Here is a 24,192-nt window from a genome sequence, read left to right as displayed (position 1 = left end):
TTAGGAGACAAATTCAAGAGATGTTAGATAAAAACATAATTAGACCGTCCTGTTCCCCTTGGAGCTCCCCGATATGGATTGTTAAAAAGAAAATGGACGCATCAAATACCCAAAAATGGAGACTGGTAGTTGATTACCGGAAAATTAATGAAAAAACAATTGATGACAGGTACCCGCTTCCCAATATATCCGATATATTGGATAAATTAGGTCGAGCCCAGTATTTTACTACCCTCGACTTGGCAAGCGGCTTCCATCAAATACAAATGAGCGAATGTTCTATAGAAAAAACGGCTTTCAACGTAGATGGAGGACATTACGAGTACCTTAGAATGCCTTTCGGTCTTAAAAATGCCCCTTCTACATTTCAAAGAGCTGTAAATGAAGTCCTTAAAGACATCCAAAACAAAATATGCATGGTGTACATGGATGACATTATCATATTCAGTACTAGCCTTCAAGAGCACATACAAAATCTGAAATTAGTATTTTCAAAACTACGCCACGCAGAGCTTAACCTAACTAGACAAGTGCGAGTTTCTTCGCAAAGAAGTAGAGTATCTAGGTCACGTTGTAACTCCTCAAGGGATAAAACCTAATCCGAATAAAATCAAAGCAATTCAAAATTTCCCTATCCCAAAAACCGCTAAAGATATCAAATCCTTTTTAGGACTAGTAGGTTACTATAGGAAGTTTATAAAAAATTTTGCTCAAATTACGAAACCGATGACGATATGTCTAAAGAAGGATCACATAATTAAACACACAGAAGAATTTATTAATTGCTTCAATACTTGTAAAAACATTTTAATTTCAGAACCAGTCCTTGCATATCCCGATTTCAGTAAACCTTTCGAATTAACTACTGACGCTTCTAAATATGCCATAGGTGCTATTCTATCTCAAAATAATCATCCTATTTGTTATGCTAGTAGAACACTTAATTCCGCAGAAATAAATTATTCTACAATCGAGAAAGAGTTACTTTCGATAGTCTGGTCGTGTAAATATTTTCGACCGTATCTATTTGGTCAAAAATTCACAATTTTTTCAGATCATAAACCATTGCAATGGCTCATGTCATTAAAAGAGCCCAATTCACGTCTTGTACGCTGGCGCCTTAAACTTGAGGAATTTGAGTACGATATAAAATATTTGAAAGGTAAAAGTAACAAAGCAGCTGATGCATTATCTCGATATCCCGATATAAATGCATTAGAAACTGCATCGATGGATGTCAATTTAAGTGACATCGATGAAATAATGAATGAAGAATTTGAAAGAATTAATTCCAGTACTCTCCCGAATTTAGATAATTTAGATCTTACAAATATATTAGATTTAAATAAATCTAACCAAAACGATTCAAACATAGAAAATCTCGTAAACAATAATTTACCAATATTACCTATAACGGAAGAACCAAATCCTAATAATAACGAAGACATTGAAACAGTACATACATCTGTTGAAAATCCTATTCTATCAATTCCAATTACCGAAAAACCATTAAATATGTATAAAAATCAAATATATCTTACTAATGGTCAAATAAATACCTTTAAAGTTAGAAGAGAGAAAGTATTCGAAAATATTCGTCTATACGTTACATTACCGGTAATTGACATCGAAAATAATATAATAACCTTCATTAAAGAATATATTGACCCCAGAAAAAATTATGCACTTTATTTCCAGAACGAACCCTTATCGAGAATATTTATTGTAACTGCACAGAATATGTTTAAGAATTCTGCATTTAAATTTACAATGTGTACCAAATCAGTAACAGATATTGAAACAAAAGAAGAGCAATTAGAAAAAATTAAATATCATCATATATATAAATCAGGTCATAGAGGCATAAACGAAGTTAAAACATCTCTTAGTTGTAGATACTACTGGCCGAAAATGATCGAAGATGTAGAAAACTTTATCAATAATTGCGATACATGCTTGAAAAATAAATATGATAGGAATCCCCCTGTAGTCAAATTTAGTCTAACACCCACAGCGTCTAAGCCTTTTGAGCATGTACATATGGATGTTTTTAAAATTGCAAATAAAATTTATCTAACAGTAATTGATTCTTTTTCGCGTTACGGACAAGCTTACCCCATAGTAAGTGTTACAGGATTTTCCACAGTAGACTCTTTACTAAATTTCATAACTCACCATGGACTACCTCAAAAGATAACAACAGATAGTGGTTCTGAATTTAAGAATTTCGATTTAGAAGACTTTTGCAAACTTCACCATATAGAATTGCATCATACCACAGCGAAAAATAGCAATTCCAATTCGCCAGTTGAACGATTTCATTCAAGTATTTTAGAACATTATCGATGTATACAGGAAGATAATAAAAATTTGACACCGGATCAAATAATGAAACACGCGATTCTTAGTTATAACAATTCAGTTCATACAGTAACAAAATTCACGCCTTTCGAAATTATAAAAGGACATATAAACAATCCTGACCCGTTTGACCTGAATGATCATTTAGTTATATCTCAATACGTTCAAAATCACAAAGAAACCAGTAAACGCTTATATGAAAAAATTAAACAACAAAACGAACAAACTAAACAAAAGGTTATAGAGAAATTAAATAGAAAAAGGTCCGAACCTTTAGACTATTCAAATCAAAAAACCGCCTACGTAAAAACTAAATTAAGAAATAAAAAACTCCCTAAATTTAAACAAACTAAAATAATCAGAGATAAAGGTATTCTGCTAAAAACCGATAAAGGTACGTATCATAAAAGTATTGTCCGAAAACCAAGAAGTAATGTTCGGAAATTGTTACAGGATGTCGACGAGCACGCGAATCCTGATGCTTTACCTGATTCTTCGCGTATTTCAAGCGACCTGTAGTGTAGATGACATACAGGTTACGAAAATTCAAAACTTCCTTCTTCCTATCCAATTAGGAAACGCTAGATTAGTATATAGTAAACACACGTTTTTACATTATTTAGATTTAAGCCAACTTATTAAGCAAATAGATAGTCTAGTTACGCATTTCAATTACATAAAAAATAGTATTACAACTGTAACCACTACAAATACTATATCCTATCACGCTTTAGCACAGAACATGTTAATAAGAACCGAGTATTTGATCAACGTTGTACAGAAAAAATTCGAAAATTTGAATCCTCATATCAGAAATCGAAGAGGCTTACTAAATGGCGTTGGTAAAATAAACAAATGGCTATTTGGAAACCTCGATTCAGATGACGAGATAAAATACGATAACGCAACTACTTTATTACAACAAAATCAAAACAACATTATCCATGAAACTAACCTTCAAATTTCTCTCTATAAGAAACTCATTGATCATTACAATAAGTCAATTACTACTTTAAATAAAAATCAAGCAAACTTTAATAATGGGTTACAACTATTTTCAGCCTCTGTATATAACAGAATTGAAACACTAGAAAGTTATCTAACGTTTCAAGGTATGTTGTATCAGATTAATTTAGACTGTCAGTCAACAATAACGTTTATAGATAATATTGAGAACGCAGTTGTATTTTCGAAACTTAATTCTGTACATACGTCTATAATTTCTAGTTACGAGATACTGGACATAATTCAACATTTAGGAAAACTATATTCAGAAAAACAGATTCCTAAATTTTCTAACATTTTAACATACTATCAATTTCTTGGAACTCAAGTATCAATCATTGATTCGAAATTAGTCTTTGCTATCCACGTACCTATACTCATCTCCGAAACATTTGAATTTTACCACCTTTTTCCAATAATCCAAAATAATAAAATGTACACTCCTAAATTCCCTTACCTGGCACGAACGCAAAATGAAACCCAATCTGAAAAAGAAGAATGTCCACCACTCGAAGGTACTTACTATTGCCTTCAAAATCTTGTCCAAAGGGATAATTGCACCCTTAGTCTACTTGAAGGGAACACTCTCGATGATTGCCAAATTCTAGAAGTCAATATCGAAGAAACAATCATTCAACAAGTTACAGCAAAAGAAGTCCTAATAATGCCGATTCAACAAGAAAAAATACTTTCAAAATGTCAATCCGATCGATACCTCGAAATAGAAGAACCATCACTTGTCAAAATCCCAAAAAACTGTGAACTATGGATCAATAATCAACGATACATCAATGACGACGAAATCAGTTACGGTAAACCATTTGTCCTGCCTAAATTAGAAACAAACAAATTATCAACTTCAAAACACTACGAAAAATATAACATAACAAATCTCAATCTCGATGATCTTTTCCAAATCAACGAATTGTCAAGAAAATTGAAGCCGATCCAAGAAATTTCCAATACACAGAGTCATGTAACAATAATCGAAAGCCTTTTAGCGATAATATTCATTATTTTAATAGCAGGTGTTTTGTTCAAATTCAAATCAAAAATTTTAGTATGCAGAAAACACACAAAAGAAAAAAGTCAAGAAAACCTGGAAAGGGCCCAAAAATCGAAAAGTCAGTCCATACTTTTCGAGACTTAAGGAGGGAGGAGTTACATACGCCGCTTATCAAGGAAACTTAAAAGCGCAGCAGAAACATTATACTTTCTGAGAAATTGTTACTTAACAACATATGTAGATAAATCTTACTTTCTTGTAATATCATTTAATATAAAGCATTCTCTGTTCAGATCTCTAACAATAAACTTGTAATTGCTAGAATAAATATATTTTTAAAAACGAATTTTTCGTAAAGAAAACCAAAATTTTCCATTATTTTTTCCTACACTGTATATTTTTTTGAGAAAATATTTTGAAAAAACATGTGGCAGAAGACAGAAATATATAAAAATAACACACAGGTTTATATATAATTTGAATCATCATCACAAGTAGCGTCATCTATCAAACATTGATAACATTAGAATGGGAGTACTAGAATGTTTTGTAGTAGATAAGCTAGATTGTTGTAAATGAAGATTCATTTCAGTTACTGAAATAAATAAAATTATTGAGTATTTTATTCATGTCCAACAGTATTGTATGTGATTTTGACAGAATTAAAAAAAATAATGTGAACAAAAATGAAACAATTACAAAAAAACTATTTGAAACCACAATCTGCTTTAACGTAATTTAAAAATGATAAAAAAAATTGCTAACTTTTCAATTATAATGTATATTATTTTTAAAGAATATTGAAAAAATGTTTAAAAATAATACATAAGTTTATTAATAATTGATAACTTAAATCATAATATACGTGGCGTCCTCTTTTAAACATTGAGAACACTAGAAGTACTAACATTTTCTGGTAGGTAAGTTAGTTTGCTGTAATACGTGTTCTTGATACGATTTTATGACGTTTTAAGTTTTAAATAATTATTTTGAATTAAATTTCATTCAAAAATAGCAATCAATTAACTATTTTTATGAGAATTCATGAATTACTTTTATTTATATTTGATATTCTGTAACAAAATATCATTTCTGATTGCGTACTCTTAGAAGAGAAAACAATCATAGACAAATTTATAAGTGTGCCAAGGAATTAATAGAAATTTAAATAATTAATAAAACGTTTATTATTATAATTAATAAATAAAAAAATATCAGCACATGGTCAACAAATGATAAAATGAATGTCCCAGCTAGTAATTTATAAATGAACATATTTCTAATAATATGTAGAAATTGATTTATAAAATATTCACAGCTCCTGAAATTATGGCTGCCGAGCCATACGGACACGCGGTCGATTGGTGGAGTCTTGGCGTTTTGGCATGTTTAATGCTAACAAATAAGGTAAGATCCAAAAAAATTGTCTTTAGCAACTGATTGTCCTAATTATTATTTTTTAACATTTGTTTTCTGAATGTCATCAAAGTTTTTGACAGTTGATTTAGACAAGCCCGCCCTTTTTCATATTATAAGGTTATCGACTGTGAGATTTATTTAATAATTAAGTTTTTCGTCAAAATAAAATAAAATTTAATAGTTATTAAGGGATTTTAATATTTCTAATTTATCTCCAGTGCAACAATTTTAGTTCTAACGTGATTTTCTAGTAAAAAAAACAAAGTTAAGCGTGGTTTTAGTGGAAATAATTATAAATTTTGAAAAAAAGTGATTCTAGTTCGTAATAAAACCAAATATAGAAATTGAAGTTAGTGATGTATATAGTGTAATGTATTTCTTTTCAAGTTTTAAATATTTCAAGTGAAGTTTCTGTGATTGATAAGGTAACAATATCTAATATTAACTATTAACATACTGAATAAAATCTGAAAGAAACAAATCCTCAAACGTACAAATTTACAAAATTACTAAAATGCTTTTAGTGTTACAGAAGTCTTATACATATACAAGTCATACATCTGTCGATAATACGCATCATTTGAACCTATTTCGATGCAGAAAATTAAAAATTCTTGCATTGGTAAAGCTGTGCATAAAAGCTCTGAACTGCACGACGTGATGCCCAAGGCCAAATCTATAACTTTCTGCCTCAAAATATGTACAAAAGATACGTCTTTTTGACTGTTATATAAAGAAAAACTATTTATTTTTTAATAAACACACGCAATAGTGAGAAAATTCTTCCCATCAAGTTTCCACCCCTTTTAAATTGTCCACAGATGGTTACGAAATAGAACATTCCATCCATAGTCATATTCGCGCGGTTTCTTCTTTTCATACTTTCATGGAAGATTCTAGAAAAGTCTTAACTTTTCTCTATAGCTTATGATATTAACTAGGTTTTTGTTTGTTGTGGTTTTTTTGATTTCCTTTTTTTGTGTATTTCCTTTTAGATTTTTTTCTTACTTTATATATATTTTCTTTATTTTCCGCGTATTGCTCGTCGGCTAACTATATTAAATATTCATTTTTCGTGATTCAAAATATACTAGTTAAAAAAACCTTATTCAAACTTGTTCTTACTACGTAATTATCAATTTTATTGGAATAATTATTTGTTAATAACGAAAATAGAAGCGGTGTATGTTATTTTTAACGTCGAACCTAATAGTTGTTGGGATAATATATAGAAAGAAGAAGAAAAGTCAAAGTCCTTTGGAATGTTGTACGGTCGGTAGTTCAAGTTTACTTGAAGCAAGAAGCGGCAGATATTCATCTAAAAAAATCAAATGCCTTTCGACGATTATCTGTGTGCGATTCTCAATTTTGCTCTAACCACAACCTGCTTATAAGAAACGTATTTGTATGGGGGAGAGTGGAACGTTTTTACTCATCGCTTTCGTGTGATAATAAAAATAGTTTTAATTGAAAAATTAAATATTCATTACTTGTATTGTTTGCTTTGAAACTTTTTTTTGGCCGATACATCATTTAATAACTTTTGGGAGTATAAAATATTTGTTTATATCAATAGAATTGAAATACACGCATAAAAAATCGAGGTATTGGTAAATAGGTATGAAGAAATAGGTTCTATTTATTATTTTCAGTTTTGTTATAATTTTTGTTCCCCGAAGTTGTAATATAATCCGTTCCTGAAATATTGACGACGGCCATTCTTAGTTGTCCACTTGGTACTAAACTTAACTCCAAATTACCAACTCTATTTCTTATATTCCCTAGATCTTTATTTGCACTTATTCATGCGTATTATTATCGATAACCCAATAATCGATATTATCGATTCTACTATCATACTAAACATCTAGAAAGTAGAGAATTCAAATGAAATATAGTAATTTTAATATAAATAAAATTTAAAATTGTACATTTTTGTTAGTTTACAAAAAAAAACGTTGATGTTAAAATATTTGATATTAAATTTATGAAAATGAAAACCGAAAATATAGTATCGACTGATAATCGATTTAGTGTAGTCAAAGTTGACAGTAATGGGTTGAAAATTGTTTTGTGAAAATTATTATTAATCATAAAGTAACTTGAATTACTACATATTTTTTTTTCTGTTTAATTTACGAAATAAAACGTTGGATATAAGTTGTTTCACATAATTCAGTCCTTCTCTATGAGTCGACTAAAAATATACAGGGTGGACTGTTACTACGAATAACAATTTATACAAAACTAACATACAATTTTTACTTTTCTTACAAAAATAGTGACAAGGAAAATATATCTTGATAATTTCATTTAATTATGCATTAAAATTCTTCTTGTACAAGGATAGTTTGATGTTTAAACGACTTATTAAACGTGGATTTTTTCACTATAGTGATTATACGTTAATTTTCGTCATAATTCTGATGTCATCTGTCAAAATTTTACATATATCAAAAAACAAAGAAAAGTTACGTAAATATTGTTTGATCAGAGACTATCTAGTGTCATCGATGATCTTTATGAAAGTGGTCTCAAGCTTTTATGTCTATTAGATTTTGTTTGAAAAGCGATTAAATTGGTAAAAAGACAAAAACCAGTAGAAGGAGATAGAAAACATGGTTCTCATTATTTAAAAATGATTTATTTAGAAAAAAAGACCGAAATAATCGTGGTAACTTTTCGAAATAGATGCCACGACTATACCGATTTATTTATAATAATAAAAAATTTAGTATTTGTCATTTAAGTTTTGTGGATTACCGACTGTCGTATGTGCATTTCTTTTATAGCATAGAATTTGTTTATTCACGTTCGGCATCATCCCTTTTCATATGGTTACTTCAAAAATTAATACTCAAATTTTGAGAAATATTTCAACCCCTAGTACCCAAATGTAATATGCAGTAAGATGTGTTATTTATTTCTGCGTAATATTTCTTATTTTATCTTTATTATATACGAATCTACTCCTTCTAAACGGCTGGACGATTTGTTTCAATTTTTTCGTAGAGGTGGCGCCCTGTATCGTTTAGATTCACGAATATGACGGCGCTGCAGTCGGTATTTAGGTTATTTATCTATGGGCGTCTGGATGATTTAGATTCACAAATCAGTCCGATAGAAATAAATTAATATAAATCTTTCCACGGGACGTAGTATTTTCAGATTAATATTTACATAACTTTCCATCGGTTTCTTTGTCAAAAATGACAGCCGTTTGGTGGTACATAAATGGTATACTGGGAAATAAGTATTTTATAGCTTGATAGATTACGTCCGGACGATTGGATATTGCAATCTTTGACTATAGCCACCACATTCGCCGGATTTATCATCAAGCGAATTATTTTTCTTTTCAAAAGTATAAAACGTCAGAATTTGAATCGATTGAGGTTATCCGAAGAATTGTGACGTAGATGAAGACTTATAGAATTGATATCTATCAGATTTACGTCGAGTAATTTTTTTCTCGTAGTTAGTATATATAGTTAGTCGAATGAAACTACAGATTTTCTATGTATAAAACTTTATTAAAAGATTTTCAATACCTACATAACCTAAATATCTAAAAGTCGATTAAAAACGTCGAGATTTACAATAAAACTGGAAATTGATTTTTGAAAATATGCCCTCGGATAAAAGGTAAAACAAAATAATATAAAATAAAAACAAACGCGGTTTCTATAACAAAACTCGATCATTATTATTTATCTGTTTATTTATTTGAGCATAATGTTATATAATATAAATAAAAATCCACTATTTCGAGGTTCGGTTCACTCAGTTGTTCAATATTAAAAAAAACAAAAAAAAAAACAAAAATGAAAAATGAAAAATAATTAAGTGTGTTGTAGAACAAAAGTGCCAGCGAACCTCACATCAGTCGTTCTTGCAAATAATTCCGTTAATCCGGGAATGAAATTCAAGAACTCGATGCGCTGGGTTCCGGTAGTTTTTCATCGGCTACCGGTTTGGGTTCCTCTTCGCTTTTAACCGCTTCGGTCGGTTTGGGTTCTTCCTGAGGTTCCGCCGGTAAACTTTCCAATTTTTTCGGTTCTTCGATCGGTTGTTTTTCAGTTTCCGGTACTGGTTCCGGAAGTTTGGTCGCTTCTAATGATTTAGCTTCGGTCGCTTTAGATACTTCAACTTCTTCTGATTTGATTTCGTCGGCTTTGCCTTTCTTTTCGTTTTCCCCTACTACAGACGGTGCTGCTCCGACTGGTACTTCCGGAACGACTATGTTTTCCGATTTACCTTGTATCGGTACCGATTCTTCTGGTACTTCTACTTTATCTTCGGTCGGGGTGGCTTCTTCTGGTATCGATTTACCTTGGATTTCTTCGGTTTTTTGTAATTCTGGTACTTTTTCTTCGGCGGCGGGGATAATTTCTACTTTTTGTTCGCTTGGTAGTGCTATTTCTTCTTTTATTTCGGTCGCAGTTGATTTGGGGGTGTTGTCTTCGGCGATTTGTGTAGGAAGAGCGAGTGGTTTTTCTTGGGGTTCTACTGGGATAGCTTTTGCTGCTATTTGTGGTACTGCGGGATCTACTGGTTTTACTTCTTCTGGTACCACGGCTGGTATAGGTTCTGATTTTAACGAAGGTAATGCTTCTATTGGTTTCGGATCTTCCGAGATCGGTTCTTGGATCGGTACTGATTTTGCTATTGGTTCTTCTACACTTTTTTCTTCGGATTTAGATTCGTCCGATTTTTTTTCCTTAGATTCTTCACTTTCCGGCAATTCTACGGATTCTGAGGAATCTTGAGCCGACGCAGACTCTTGTGGTTGTGGTTCTGATGATAAACGGGGTTGATCGGGGGTTTCTACGGGATTATTCGCTAGAGATTTTGGATTTTCTGCGATAACGGGTTGAGCTGATAACTTATCGTCATTTTCCGCTAAAGGATATGCTAGAGCTGTAGCTAATAGCACCAGTCCTAATACAATTTTCATTCTGGAACAAAAAAATGAAAAAATTTTAATTACTTATATTGATATATCTGAAAAATTACTAACTAAACATTATTAACTTAACCTTGTAGACAAGATTCTAAATCAAATGTCACTAAAAACAAGTTGAATATGTTTGGGTTGGCAACACTGCATAATACGCTTTTTTTTGGTGTTTATCGACGTCTTTCAGAACGTTTATTCTTTATAGCGTACAAATAATTGTTTAAAGATGTTTATAAAATTTATTTTAGAAATAACTTGTACATTTTGAAAGCGATTATATAAAAATAATTTTTCTAAATGACCTCCGTTACTTTTTAGTATATATATATATACGTTTTATCGAAGGTCAAACGCATATACGAGGTCTGGTTATTAAATAACGAGACTGCGCGTCTAGAGGGCGCTCTAGTTATCTTGTCTATGCACGTCCAAAAACACGTTTCCGTCACTATTATAGTATTTGTGCAGTAATTTGAATCGAAAACGGTAGAAAATGAAAAAAGTAGGATAAAATCCATTTGAAAAAGAAGATAATACACCATATAAATAATCTACGGGAGATTTAAGGTTAGGAAGTAAAAGGAGGAGGAATTTTGAGGTTAAAAAACGGTTTATTTCGATGTAACTACATCCCTCTACTTTTTTATTTTGACATACTTACACGAGATGTTGTTATTTAATAACCAGACCTCGTAAATTGTACATCTACACACGAATGATTAATCAATTTATAGTATTAGTATTATTTTAATAACCTAACCCAACAAAAACATATGGAAAGTTATTCGACCGGTTAATATATTAAATTGTTATTAACAACTTTTCTTATTGTTCGTGTGAAGTTTGAGCGCCATATTTCAATTAGTAAGTTACTAATTAAGTTTTGAGATGCGAAAATGTCAAAACTGTCATCGTCATCATTCATTTTGACATATGACAACGTTTTGTTATACGAGTGCTATTTGAGTTGTTCACAAATACTCGAAACATTCATCGTCAAAACATGGAATTGGATTATGTTTCGATGCTGTGCGTAAATCGTGAATAATAAATAATAAATTGTGTCAATACTAGACATCGTCGAAAAAGTCCAAGGAATAAGAATATACAGAATTAAATCTCGAATCAAAAGTTGTCTGATGTACATGTTTTTCTGAACAAAAAACAACAACTTCCGATGTAGTATATAAAAGTTTTGTTTGACCACACTGTATGTCGTGAAATGTAATACCAAAAAGTAAAAGTGTACGTACATTTGCAAGACGTAATTGGTATTAACATCAAGTTCAAGGTAAAGTAACAGACAAGAACTGGTTGTACGAGAGATGGGTAAAAAATCGTATTGGTTATTGCACGAATCTGCTTTTATACCTTTCTTTTTTAATAAAATACCGGTTGCGAAAGTTAAACCTGAAATAGTGGTTTTGTAATCGATTTTAACCATCAGTCGATTCATTACAAATCGATTTTCTTCAATAGTCTACTGAAGATATGCGTGCGCATGTTCTAGAGGCTATATCGAAAAATAAAAATTATTGTTAGTTAAATCGGAAACTTCTAAGACAATCCTAATACTTTAATACAACATATTCGGTTGCATCGTCAACTTTTATTTAGTTTTCTGACTAATTTCCATGTTCCGATTTTTCACATGTTAATCTTTATTTCGAAACTCTCGATTGATGGATTCATTTGATATGAACGCATATAAATCCTGATAACACTTTTGTACATTATTTTTTCAAGAACAAATCCATTGTTTTGAAAATAACAAAAGTAGCTTCGCTTAAATGGCTGTCACTTTTTTATGACTTATCGAAACGTCATGCGATTTGACACACAGAAAGTTGGTACTTCATAAACGTCATGTGGATTTGACAATGACAGCGCCATCTATGTGTTAATCACACGACTTATAGAGTGATGTATTAAAACATGTATGAAAGTTTCGATAAAAACAAAATTCCCTAGTTCAATTTTTCTATTTCCTCCGCAGTTTAAATATATTTTCTCTGGTTTTTTATTACGAAATATATAAAACGAATAAAGTTTCCATGGGTGTGTATTAAGGTACGTAAAAAATATATTATTGTGAACAATGGACCGTATTTTTTGTTGCTCCATTATGTCATTTAAAAGAACCTTGAAAGAGTTTACAATGAAAATAAATCGATTAAAAATATTTTCTATCGATAGATATATCAAGAAAAAATGTTTTTAACATTCGCCATAACTTTATTATCATTTTACGACTTAGAACATTAAAAAAAATTATTCTCATCTTAAAGACTTGTATCCCAATTGTTCCATAAGAAGTATATCGCATTTATTACTTTAAATCTATAAAAAAATTAGTTTAAAAACAGAATAGATAATTTTAGACCTTGAAATCTAATTTAGTAATTTCGAAATGATGTAAAATGAAAACTAATCCATGCATTTAAATGATTTTTCCATACTAACTCATTAATGACAAAAAAAGAATCTATTGACTAGTATCATTTATTAAACAAAGCGAATTCACTTTGAATCTCATTAATATTAAATAAATATTCTCATCAATAGTCCTTCGTACATATTATACTATTATAGAAACCTACTGTGTGAATGAACTACTCAAGATCATAGACAAATATTGAAATGCGTATAAAAGTTTTACTGTTATATCGTTGTTATAAAAGTACAACCACAATGGATAAAAAAGAAGAATCTAATGTCAAATATGATTCATCAATAAATTTGATTTTCATTTATATCGAATAAACAAGTAAAGTGAAACTTACTTTAGTTCATCTTTCTTGTCATTTAAATTTATCTAATTATATATGAGAATAAGATTATGATAGTTTTCTCATACGTATATTTAAAATTGACAACGCTTATTCTCAAACATTGTTGATCACCACGGCTAAAATTTCCGAATTGGTTAATTATCGTATTGTATTCAACAGATCTGGCATCCTGTTTCCTAACCTCAAAATTTTATTAGCAGGAAAGTGAATAGATCGCTTGTTGAAAATGTCAATAATAATAATTCGAAAATTTCTAAATTAACTTTAGTTGCATTATATTTAATTGGTTTGGCGAGGGGCTCGTAAATCGCCTCTTCAGTACAACAGCCAACGTCTCGTTTCCTGTGATTATCTCATTTATCTACTTGATCGGAATAGAAGCGGCGAAGAAAAGAAGACGAAAAAAAAAAAGATACTTAATTCGTTAATGACGAAAGTAGTTTCTCGACCCGTGATTTGAAAATTTTTAACTAGGAAGTTCGTATTTATTTTGATTAACATAAATCTAACCTCAAAAGAAAGTTTATTGCGATTACTTTCGATTTCATTAAATGTATTCTGTGGAGATAAATGATAATTATTATAAATGTTTTGATTGTATGGATATTTACGAGGGTTATTTGAAAAGTACATTCTTAATATTTTTTATACGTCTTGAATTTAGATCAGATAATTAGTTTTGAAAAATTATCGTTTTGATCTATTTCTGGAAATTCTAAATTTGTACCACCAACATTTTTTTTTTTGTTAAAATCATGATAAATGCAAAAGTGAATTACATCCAACCAACAGGATTTTCACGCATTGTTCAAAAGATGTCTACCCCGAGTTCGTGGCAAATTGATCTACAGGAGAGCCTCCACGCGGTACCGATTTAACACCTATGGATTTTTTCGTGTGAGGTGGCGGTCATCACGGAAAATAGCCGCTGAGCCGTCATAGGCAATTTTAGTTCTTGATTTACATTTCGAAAATGTTATTTTAAAGAAATAAATTCGCAAACAATATATTTTAATATGCAAGTAACGTTTTTTCAATAGAATTTTTAAAATTGTTTTTATGAACCGTGAATTTTCTTTCGAGACACCTTGTTTATTGAATTTTATTAAATTTTCAAGTCGAAATTCTTTTTTTCATCAAGCTTTTGAATTAATTTGAAACCAAATTCGAAATATTGAAATTATTTCAATTTTTTTCAAAATAATCAGCTGAGTTTATTAAAATTTTTACTTTAAATTTAGGTTTTTAACTTGAGATTCAATTTGTTTTTATTAAATTTTCTTTAAAACAAAATTTAGAACCAATCTCAAAATATTTTTGAAATTATTTCAATTTTTTTGAAAATAATGAGCCGAATTCATTGACATTTGATATGATATAATTAAAATAAATTTTTTTGTCGAAATTTAAAATTTATTTACCTTGTTTTCGAAATTATTTAGACTTAATAAAAATAAAATCATCCTACAAAAGTTTCCATGTATTTTTCATTATTTTTTCGAAATAATTCCAAACAAATATTTCTAAAGTTAAAAATAAATAACTTTATCAATATAAAAACCTACCTGATGTTGGTAAAATATTATCACGTGAGAAGACAAAAAATATATTAACGCGTAGTCGAAAAGAAAAAAAATGTAACACCAAAACACAGCAAACTGAATGTTAAGAATTACCGGTAGCGAACGCGTTTTATAGCTCAAGACCCCCCCCACTCGCCTATCGTCAGACAGAACATTCAACGGGCCCCCAAGGGTTTGCAGGCCTAGAGTGCATATTCTTCTTCTTCGATGTTTTGCTCTTCTTCTTCGTTAACATTTTTTTATGGTGTCAAATACGTGTTATAAAAATTTTCGCTGTAGATGATGGATGTCAGAAATAATATTAAAGCTAATATCGTTTGATTTAATTTTTTTTAAGAATCTTAACAAACTTTTGGGTGGTACTGAATGTTATTTGTCAATTTTTTGGTGAAATAATTAGACTGAATTGAAATTATTGTAAATACAGAATAATTTTTTATTAGTACTACTAAAATTCTACGTATTTTCATATTACTAGTACTAGTAATAAGTAAAAGTCATTACAAGTATTCAATGGGTTTTTCGAGTGTATTTATACATAGTACTACCAACTTTTTTGATAAAAAGATCAGGGAAAGCGAAAATTAATATTTGAAAAATTCATTTCGAAAGTACTACCCATAATTTTTTAAATGCAACTGAAGAAATGCAGTAGTTTACTATTTTTTAGAATTTTTGGTACTACTTACGATCTTTTTAGAATGTTTTTAAGTGGTACTACCAACTTTTTCGATAAAAAGTTCAAGAAAAGCGAAAATTAATATTTCACCAATTCATTGCAAAGGTACTACCCATAATTTTTTTAATGGAACTGAAGAAATGTAGTAGTTTACTATTTTTTAGAATTTTTGGTACTACTTACGATCTTTTTAGAATGTTTTTAAGTGAAATTTCACATGGTACTACCAACTTTTTTGATAAAAATTTAAAAGAAAGCAAAAATTATTATTTATTATTAATTTGAAAAATTAATTTCAAAGGTACTACCCATAATTTTTTGGGTGGAACAGAAAATCTGCAGTACTACTGGTACTGGTACTGGTACTACTTATAATATTTTGGAACAGGTCTCTGTAGAATGTTCTTGAATTAATTTTCAATTGGTACTACCAACATTTTTCTTGTTAATAATATTGCAAGTGCAAAAATTGATATCTGCAATCCATTAATTTGACTTTGTACTTCTCTTTCAAGTGGATTTAGTATATAGTGCTACCATCGATTTGGTGAAAGATTCAGGCATAGCCAAAATTAATTGGTTGCTACTACTTACGATCTTTTTAGGGTGTTTTTAAGTGAAATTTCACATGGTACTACCAACTTTTCAGATAAAAAGTTTAGGGAATGTAGAAATTAATATTTAACACAGTCATTTCCAAGGTACTACCCATAATTTTTTAAATGGAACTGAAGAAATGCAGTAGTTATTTTTTAGAATTGTTGGTACTACTTACGATCTTTTTGGAATGTTTTCAAGTGAATTTTTACATGGTACTACATTTATTTTTGATAAAAAGTACAGGAAAAGCGAGAAATTAATATTTAACCAATTCATTTCCAAGGTACTACCCATAATTTTTTAAATGGAACTGAAGAAATGCAGTAGTTATTTTTTAGAATTGTTGGTACTACTTACGATCTTTTTGGAATGTTTTCAAGTGAATTTTCACATGGTACTACATTTATTTTTGATAAAAAGTACAGGAAAAGCGAGAAATTAATATTTAACCAATTCATTTCAAAGGTACTACCCATAATTTTTTAAATGGAACTGAAGAAATGCAGTAGTTATTTTTTAGAATTGTTGGTACTACTTACGATCTTTTTGGAATGTTTTCAAGTGAATTTTCACATGGTACTACATTTATTTTTGATAAAAAGTACAGGAAAAGCGAGAAATTAATATTTAACCAATTCATTTCAAAGGTACTACCCATAATTTTACGGAGGGAACTGAAGAAATGCAGTAGCTCACTATTTTTTAGAATTGTTGGTACTACTTACGATCTTTTTGGAATGTTTTCAAGTGAATTTTCACATGGTACTACATTTATTTTTGATAAAAAGTACAGGAAAAGCGAAAAATTAATATTTAACCAATTCATTTCAAAGGTACTACCCATAATTTTACGGAGGGAACTGAAGAAATGCAGTAGCTCACTATTTTTTAGAATTGTTGGTACTACTTACGATCTTTTTAAAATGTTTTCAAGTGAATTTTCACATGGTACTAAAAATTTTTTTGATAAAAAGTACAGGAAAAGCGAAAAATTAATATGTAACCAATTCATTTCAAAGGTACTACCCATAATTTTACGGAGGGAACTGAAGAAATGCAGTAGCTCACTATTTTTTAGAATTGTTGGTACTACTTACGATCTTTTTAAAATGTTTTTAAGTGGTACTACCAACTTTTTCGATGAAAACTTCAGGAAAAGCGAAAATTAATATTTAACCAATTCGTTTCGAAGGTACTACTCATAATTTTACGGAGGGAACTGAAGAAATGCAGTAGTTTACTATTTTTTATTGTTGGTACTACTTACGATCTTTTTGGAATGTTTTCAAGTGAATTTTCACATGGTACTACAATTTTTTTTGGTAAAAAGTTTAGGAAAACCAAAAATTAATATTTAATAAATTCATTACGAAGGTACTACCAATAATTTTTGTATGAAGCTTACTATTTCTTCCAAATTCCTGATACTAATGATATTTTGCTACAGGTCTACTACTACTTATAGCTGTCAGATATCAGATGATTTTTCACATGGTACTACCAAATAAAAAATTCGGGAAAAGCAAATGTTAACCTCTATATTTAATTTAGTGAAGTTATTTCAAAAGTTCTACAAATAAATATGAACAAGTACAAAAATTTATTATTTTTTGCTTGAAATAGCTGGTACTACTCGTTATATTTTGCATTAGGTCTTTGTAGAATGTTATTAACTAAATCATTACGAAAATTCCTTTCGTATCGCGTTCAATCATCATTTTCATTACGTCCTTAAAAACTGGAAGTCTTCAATTTATCTATCAGTAGATAACATACATTTCCAGGTAGGTACTACTCTATTTTTAAGTACCCATTTGTGTATCAACATTTCAAACATAGATAAGAGGAACATCCACAACAAAAAAAATGACAAATTGATGTTTTAAAAGGTTTTTTGTTCGAAGGGCGCCTGTCTAATATCCGTAATTTGTTTTATCTCATTACTACCGTTTTGAAATGAAAAAAATGTCGAGTTTTGTAATAAATCTCAAATATTTACAAAACTATCAAAGTTATACAGGGTGATTTATTAGTGTGATAAAGTTTAGTGCCTCCTTTGTCCTTTGAGATATCAATTTGAAAATTTCAAGGATTATGACAATCATTAGTCTTCAAAGTATGTTGGTAGCATTTTCCGATACTTACATCAAAAACAGGGTGATTCAATTGAAAAAAAAAAACGAGAAAATAATGTATTAGTAGTTTGATTCACCCTGTATTAAATTCAATGAATATTAACGGAATAAATAATTTTCTTACAATTTTTACTACTGTCCGAATGCTTTGAAAGCAACAGATTTTCATTTTTTAATTTATTCTACAGGGTATTGAACTTTTTACGATTTTTACGGAAAACCGGTTATAAATTTTGAACTACCCCGTAGAATACATCACATTACTACATAATTGTAATGGGGAAGTTAAACTGCTTCCACATATGTAATAAAATACAGGGTGATTCAGTAAATCAGACGCCCAACGTTAAAATTAGACAATTCTGTGTTTTGAGGTTAGATAATCATGAATCGATTTATTCTGTGAAATGAGTGACAATTGACATTTTTTGACTTCGTCAATTCTGATGAAACGTTGTTCATTATAAATAAACACTTGAAAAAACAAGCATTTCTTAACAAATGTTTCGTTTAAAAAAAATGTAAGTTTGATATGATAAAACACCCTGTAAGATTGTAAATAATTGGGAAATAAGGCACTGAACTTATCGCATTAATCAATCACTCTGTATTTAGGACGTTGTACATAAATTATGTCAAGAATTTTCCGAAGAATCCAAAATATGAATAAAATACAGGGTGATTCAATACATCAGACAACCAACTTTAAAATTAGACAGTTCTGTGTTTTGAGGTTAGATAATCATGAATCGATTTATTCTGTGAAATGAGTGACAATTGACATTTTTTGACTTCGTCAATTCTGATGAAACGTTGTTCATTATAAATAAACACTTGAAAAAAACAAGCATTTCTTAACAAATGTTTCGTTTAAAAAAAATGTAAGTTTGATATGATAAAACACCCTGTAAGATTGTAAATAATTGGGAAATAAGGCACTGAACTTATCGCATTAATCAATCACTCTGTATATAGGACGTTGTACATGAATTATGTCAAGAATTTTCCGAAGAATCCAAAATATGAATAAAATACGAGGGATTGTATTTAAAATAAGATATCGAAATGTCGGAGCGTTTTTTTGTTTTTTTTTTCGGACATATCCACATTTATTTATCGAGGAATTAGTTTCATGTTGATATATTTATGAATTACTTCATCAGTATATTACGATGAAATTTGTATTCTATCTTGAAAAATAACAACAACAATAAAAATGATAAACAATGTTAGACAGGTCGCGATGTCTTATTGCGATTCAACATCTTCCCGTTTCCTCATTAATTTCAATATTATTTAACTTGTTTGCATCGTTAGTCATTCAATTTTTTCTAAGAACGGCGGCAACGGTCACGTTTTGAAGGTTTATTTCTCATGGACAATTTAACAACTAAATTACTTGTTGGAAAATCATTTCTCGCTATCGCCTAGCAGCTTTACAATTTTAGTTTGTTTGAAATTTGCAGATCGTTACGTTTCATAATAAAAAACGAAGATTATAGATCTAGATTTATAGTCATATGTACGAGGGTGATTCCTTGTGTTGTCCCACCTACTTACGTTAAAAGTTTAAAAGTTTTTGCCCATCCTATCTATAATCAATTCGTTTAATCTTAACATAACAAACTTCAACAAATTTCTCTTTAATCTTATCGAACGAAAGATAGAAACAGCGTCTTACAAATTAGTTGAAGGCTCAATATTTTACAGCGCAAAACTATGCGCAATGATTTGCTCAGTAAAGGCCGCTTGACATGATGAAATACAGCGTGATAAGCGATGCGAGACGTAATATTTATTGATCAGAAGCATGCGCAGGAGAAGTTCGGCTGTTTCAAGCAAGATGTCGCACTTTATCGGTTTGGTGCCATTTTCATTGCGTGCAAGCTGCAATTCTAAGAGGAAGTCTAGTTACTTTATTCTCGTCCATTTCACTTAGGTTTGTTATTTTTATTTTCAAAGCAATCACCAAATATTAAATGAAATTTAAGGTTAGAAATTTGTTTTATGGATTTTTGTTAGGGACAGCCATGATGCAGTAGTAAAAATCTATAAAATTTTTGAATTTGCAAAAAATTTCATGCAAATTTGTATTGCATCACGTCAAGCGGTCTTTTTAAGAACGATAATTGCAAATGTATAAAATGTAACAGAAACTTTTCTTGAAATTTTCAAAAAATCGTCTTTAATACCTTTCCAATCGCTTAGCTGGGGGGTTAAGCCTTTCTGGTTTTATGAAAAACGTGTTTTATACTTGTATTGAACCCCTGAACATATTTTTTCAATAAAATCTCGCTGATACTTTTGAATTTATGAAAGTATAGAAAAAGAATGAACGGACTATAATTTCCGGAACAAAAATAGTTTAATTTCAAAATTAAACACTCTGTAACTTGATTATGAGCAACGGCTACACGCTGTATTCTAATTTACAAATAAATAAACTTTTGTTTAAAACATTTTTTCGAAATTTTCAAAAAATCGTCTTTAATGCCTTTCCAATCGCTTAGCTGGGGGGTTAAGCCTTTCTGGTTTTATGAAAAACGTGTTTTATACTTGTATTGAACCCCTGAACATATTTTTTCAATAAAATCTCGCTGATACTTTTGAATTTATGAAAGTCTAGAAAAAGAATGAACGGACTATAATTTCCGGAACAAAAATAGTTTAATTTCAAAATTAAACACTCTGTAACTTGATTATGAGCAACGGCTACACGCTGTATTCTAATTTACAAATAAATAAACTTTTGTTTAAAACATTTTTTCGAAATTTTCAAAAAATCGTCTTTAATGCCTTTCCAATCGCTTAGCTGGGGGGTTAAGCCTTTCTGGTTTTATGAAAAACGTGTTTTATACTTGTATTGAACCCCTGAACATATTTTTTCAATAAAATCTCGCTGATACTTTTGAATTTATGAAAGTCTAGAAAAAGAATGAACGGACTATAATTTCCGGAACAAAAATAGTTTAATTTCAAAATTAAACACTCTGTAACTTGATAATGAGCAACGGATACACGCTGTATTATAATTTACAAATGAATAAACTTTTGTTTAAAACATTTTTCTCGAAATTTTCAAAAAATCGTCTTTAATGCCTTTCCAATCGCTTAGCTGGGGGGTTAAGCCTTTCTGGTTTTATGAAAAACGTGTTTTATACTTGTATTGAACCTCTGAACATATTTTTTCAATAAAATCTCGCTGATACTTTTGAATTTGTGAAAGTCTAGAAAAAGAATGAACGGACTATAATTTCCGGAACAAAAATAGTTTAATTTCAAAATAAGACATTCTGATTTTACGAAAAAACGTGTTTTAAACTCTTGCAACATGTTTTTTTAATAAAATCTCGCTCGTACTTTCAAATTTGAGAAATGCAAGTAAAAATAGTGAACGGACTATAATGTATCTCGGTAATGATCAATGATTTCACCCTGTATACACATTTGCAACCGGATAAACATGTTAGAACGTAATCTGTTGATAGAAGAAGACGTGTTCTATTTTTAATAGCAAAAACTGAGATTTACATAACGGTAAAAACATTTAGTTCGTTTGAAATTAATCAATTTGCAGACCTTCGGTAGTACCGTTGGAAAGTGCTAGTCTTCAGGCAAATATTTAAATGAACATCTAAAAGATCGAAGAAAGGCGATTTGTAGAGAATATCTCATAGGAACACCTATACGGGGGTATTAAAGTTATTTGTTTATTCAATCAATACTAGGTCAAACAAAACCGTGAAAATAACGTTGATTCGGACTCGTTTTTCAAATTTTAAAAATATAAACGAAATTATGAAAGTTACCTCGTATTTTAAATTGCAGTAATCTTTATATGTCCTTAAGCCGGCACCACACGATGCATCTAATGTTGGACGCGTCGTGTAGTACCGGCTTTACTTGAAGAACTGCATCACTGTATCAAAAAGTTGAGTTTAGACATTAGAAACAATGACAATATGGCCCCCAAGAACGTAAAATGGATAAAAAGCATCCTATGGCCTTTTTCAGGTTTTAATTTATCTTTCAACCAAATCGGTTTAGCCGTTCTCGAGCTATTAGTATTAACATTTTTAGTAAATTGTATCGCTACGATATATCGGAGATCAATGATAAAAAATATCGTTACGAACTCGTCCACTGATATAAACCAAGAAGCCGGTCCTGTTCTAATATGTTGTCGGAGCTTAATTTCGTTGGATGTGCCGATTATTACTTTGATTTTTTGTGGGACTTGACGACTATTACTTATGGCGAATTAGAAATTCCCAGTAATCGAAGATTCGAGAATTTGATTATGTTATATATGTATGTATAAAACGAATTTTAAACTGCCGGAGGGAATGAACGCGAACATGAAGCTGGTTCGCTAATAAACATAACCTCAATTTTACATTTATATAAAGAAATTTGGCGAGGTCCTCATATAATGAACGAATTTTTCAAAAATAGTTGAATGAATCGGGCTTTATATGATTTTTGAACTCATTGAGCAGAAACTTAACAAAACATTACGATTAGATTAGAAAGTTAATCACCAGTTCTTGTCGTCTAATTTTCAAGTAGGGAAATAATTTCCTATATTCCGTCAAATTTTATTTTTGTAGTGTTTAGTCGACTGTTTATTATAATCGGTTTTGAATGCGTGCATCGAACACACTTTTGCAGGTATAAAGAAGAACCTAACCTAACCTAACCTAACCTAACCTAACCTAACCTAACGTAACGTAACCTAACCTAACCTAACCTAACCTAACGTAACCTAAACCAACTTAATCTAACCTAACCTAACTTAAACTAACTTAATCTAAACTAACCTAATCTAAACTAAACTAACCTAACCTAACGTAACCTAACCTAAACCAACTTAATCTAAACTAACCTAAACCAACTTAACTTAAACTAACTTAATCTAAACTAACCTAACCTAACGTAACCTAACTTAACGTAAACCAACTTAATCTAACCTTTTTTTTTGCCCAGAGGTGGGGTGGAAGCTAATGCCTTCCTCACAGCGGGCGGGTGCAAATGCTGTGAGTTTGTGAGGGACTCTCACCCACTAAACCACCCTCCTCAATCCTCGGGAGTGTCGTACGCCGGGAGGACAACAAATTGTCATTGCATCAGCGTACAACACTTAATCCTTTGGATTTTTGAGCTGTTTCTTAGCTTCACTCCTCTCCACCAGTCCGTCAAGACGGCACAAGAAGAGAGAAAGTTACTGAGCCACTCCACCAACTTCAAGGCCTTACAGCTCCCAGGAGTGGAACTTAATCTAACCTAACCTAACTTAAACTAACTTAATTTAAACTAACCTAAACTAAACTAACCTAACCTAACCAAATCAAAAATTCTATCAACTTTTGTTTGCTCTTTTTGGAAATCTAACGTGTTGCTGTTGGTTTTTCGATAATAATTATTCAAAAGTTCGAATGGTTGCCCATATTAGGCCTAATTTTGACGGATCAAATTTTCTTGTGCGCTCGTCGAACGATCTTTCAAATTCGACACAGATAGCGTGAGCTAGATATGAGAAACGTTTTCTAAATGTGTTTATGCGCTCGATGTGAAACGTACGCCCCTCTTTTTTTTTCACAAATGGTTTCGGGGCTTTTATTATATAGATGCTTACGAGCACGTACAAATTGT

The 24,192-nt window shown here is 30.4% G+C and overlaps 2 protein-coding genes across 2 annotated transcripts in view; one reads left to right on the top strand and one right to left on the bottom strand.

Annotated features, from left to right (window-relative positions):
• The window catches only part of LOC130896791 (serine/threonine-protein kinase S6KL-like), a 56,739-nt gene that overhangs the window by 18,898 nt on the left and 13,649 nt on the right, over positions 1 to 24,192 (top strand). Inside the window, exon 8 of the mRNA XM_057805106.1 lies at positions 5,691 to 5,779. Within this exon, the coding sequence (XP_057661089.1) occupies positions 5,691 to 5,779 (89 nt within the window). The remainder of the gene's footprint in view (positions 1 to 5,690; positions 5,780 to 24,192) is intronic.
• On the bottom strand, positions 9,304 to 15,216 carry LOC130896792 (fibrous sheath CABYR-binding protein-like). Its single transcript, XM_057805108.1, has 2 exons — positions 15,109 to 15,216; positions 9,304 to 10,749 (listed from the first exon to the last, which is right to left on the bottom strand). The coding sequence occupies exon 2, from the start codon at positions 10,746 to 10,748 to the stop codon at positions 9,717 to 9,719; it is 1,032 nt and encodes a 343-aa protein (XP_057661091.1). The 5' UTR covers position 10,749; positions 15,109 to 15,216; the 3' UTR covers positions 9,304 to 9,716.

The sequence above is a fragment of the Diorhabda carinulata genome, chromosome 7, assembly GCF_026250575.1.
Source record: "Diorhabda carinulata isolate Delta chromosome 7, icDioCari1.1, whole genome shotgun sequence".
In the NCBI taxonomy this organism is placed as follows: domain Eukaryota; kingdom Metazoa; phylum Arthropoda; class Insecta; order Coleoptera; family Chrysomelidae; genus Diorhabda; species Diorhabda carinulata.
Note: the sequence above shows the minus strand (reverse complement) of the source record. Positions and strands in the feature narration are given on the sequence as shown.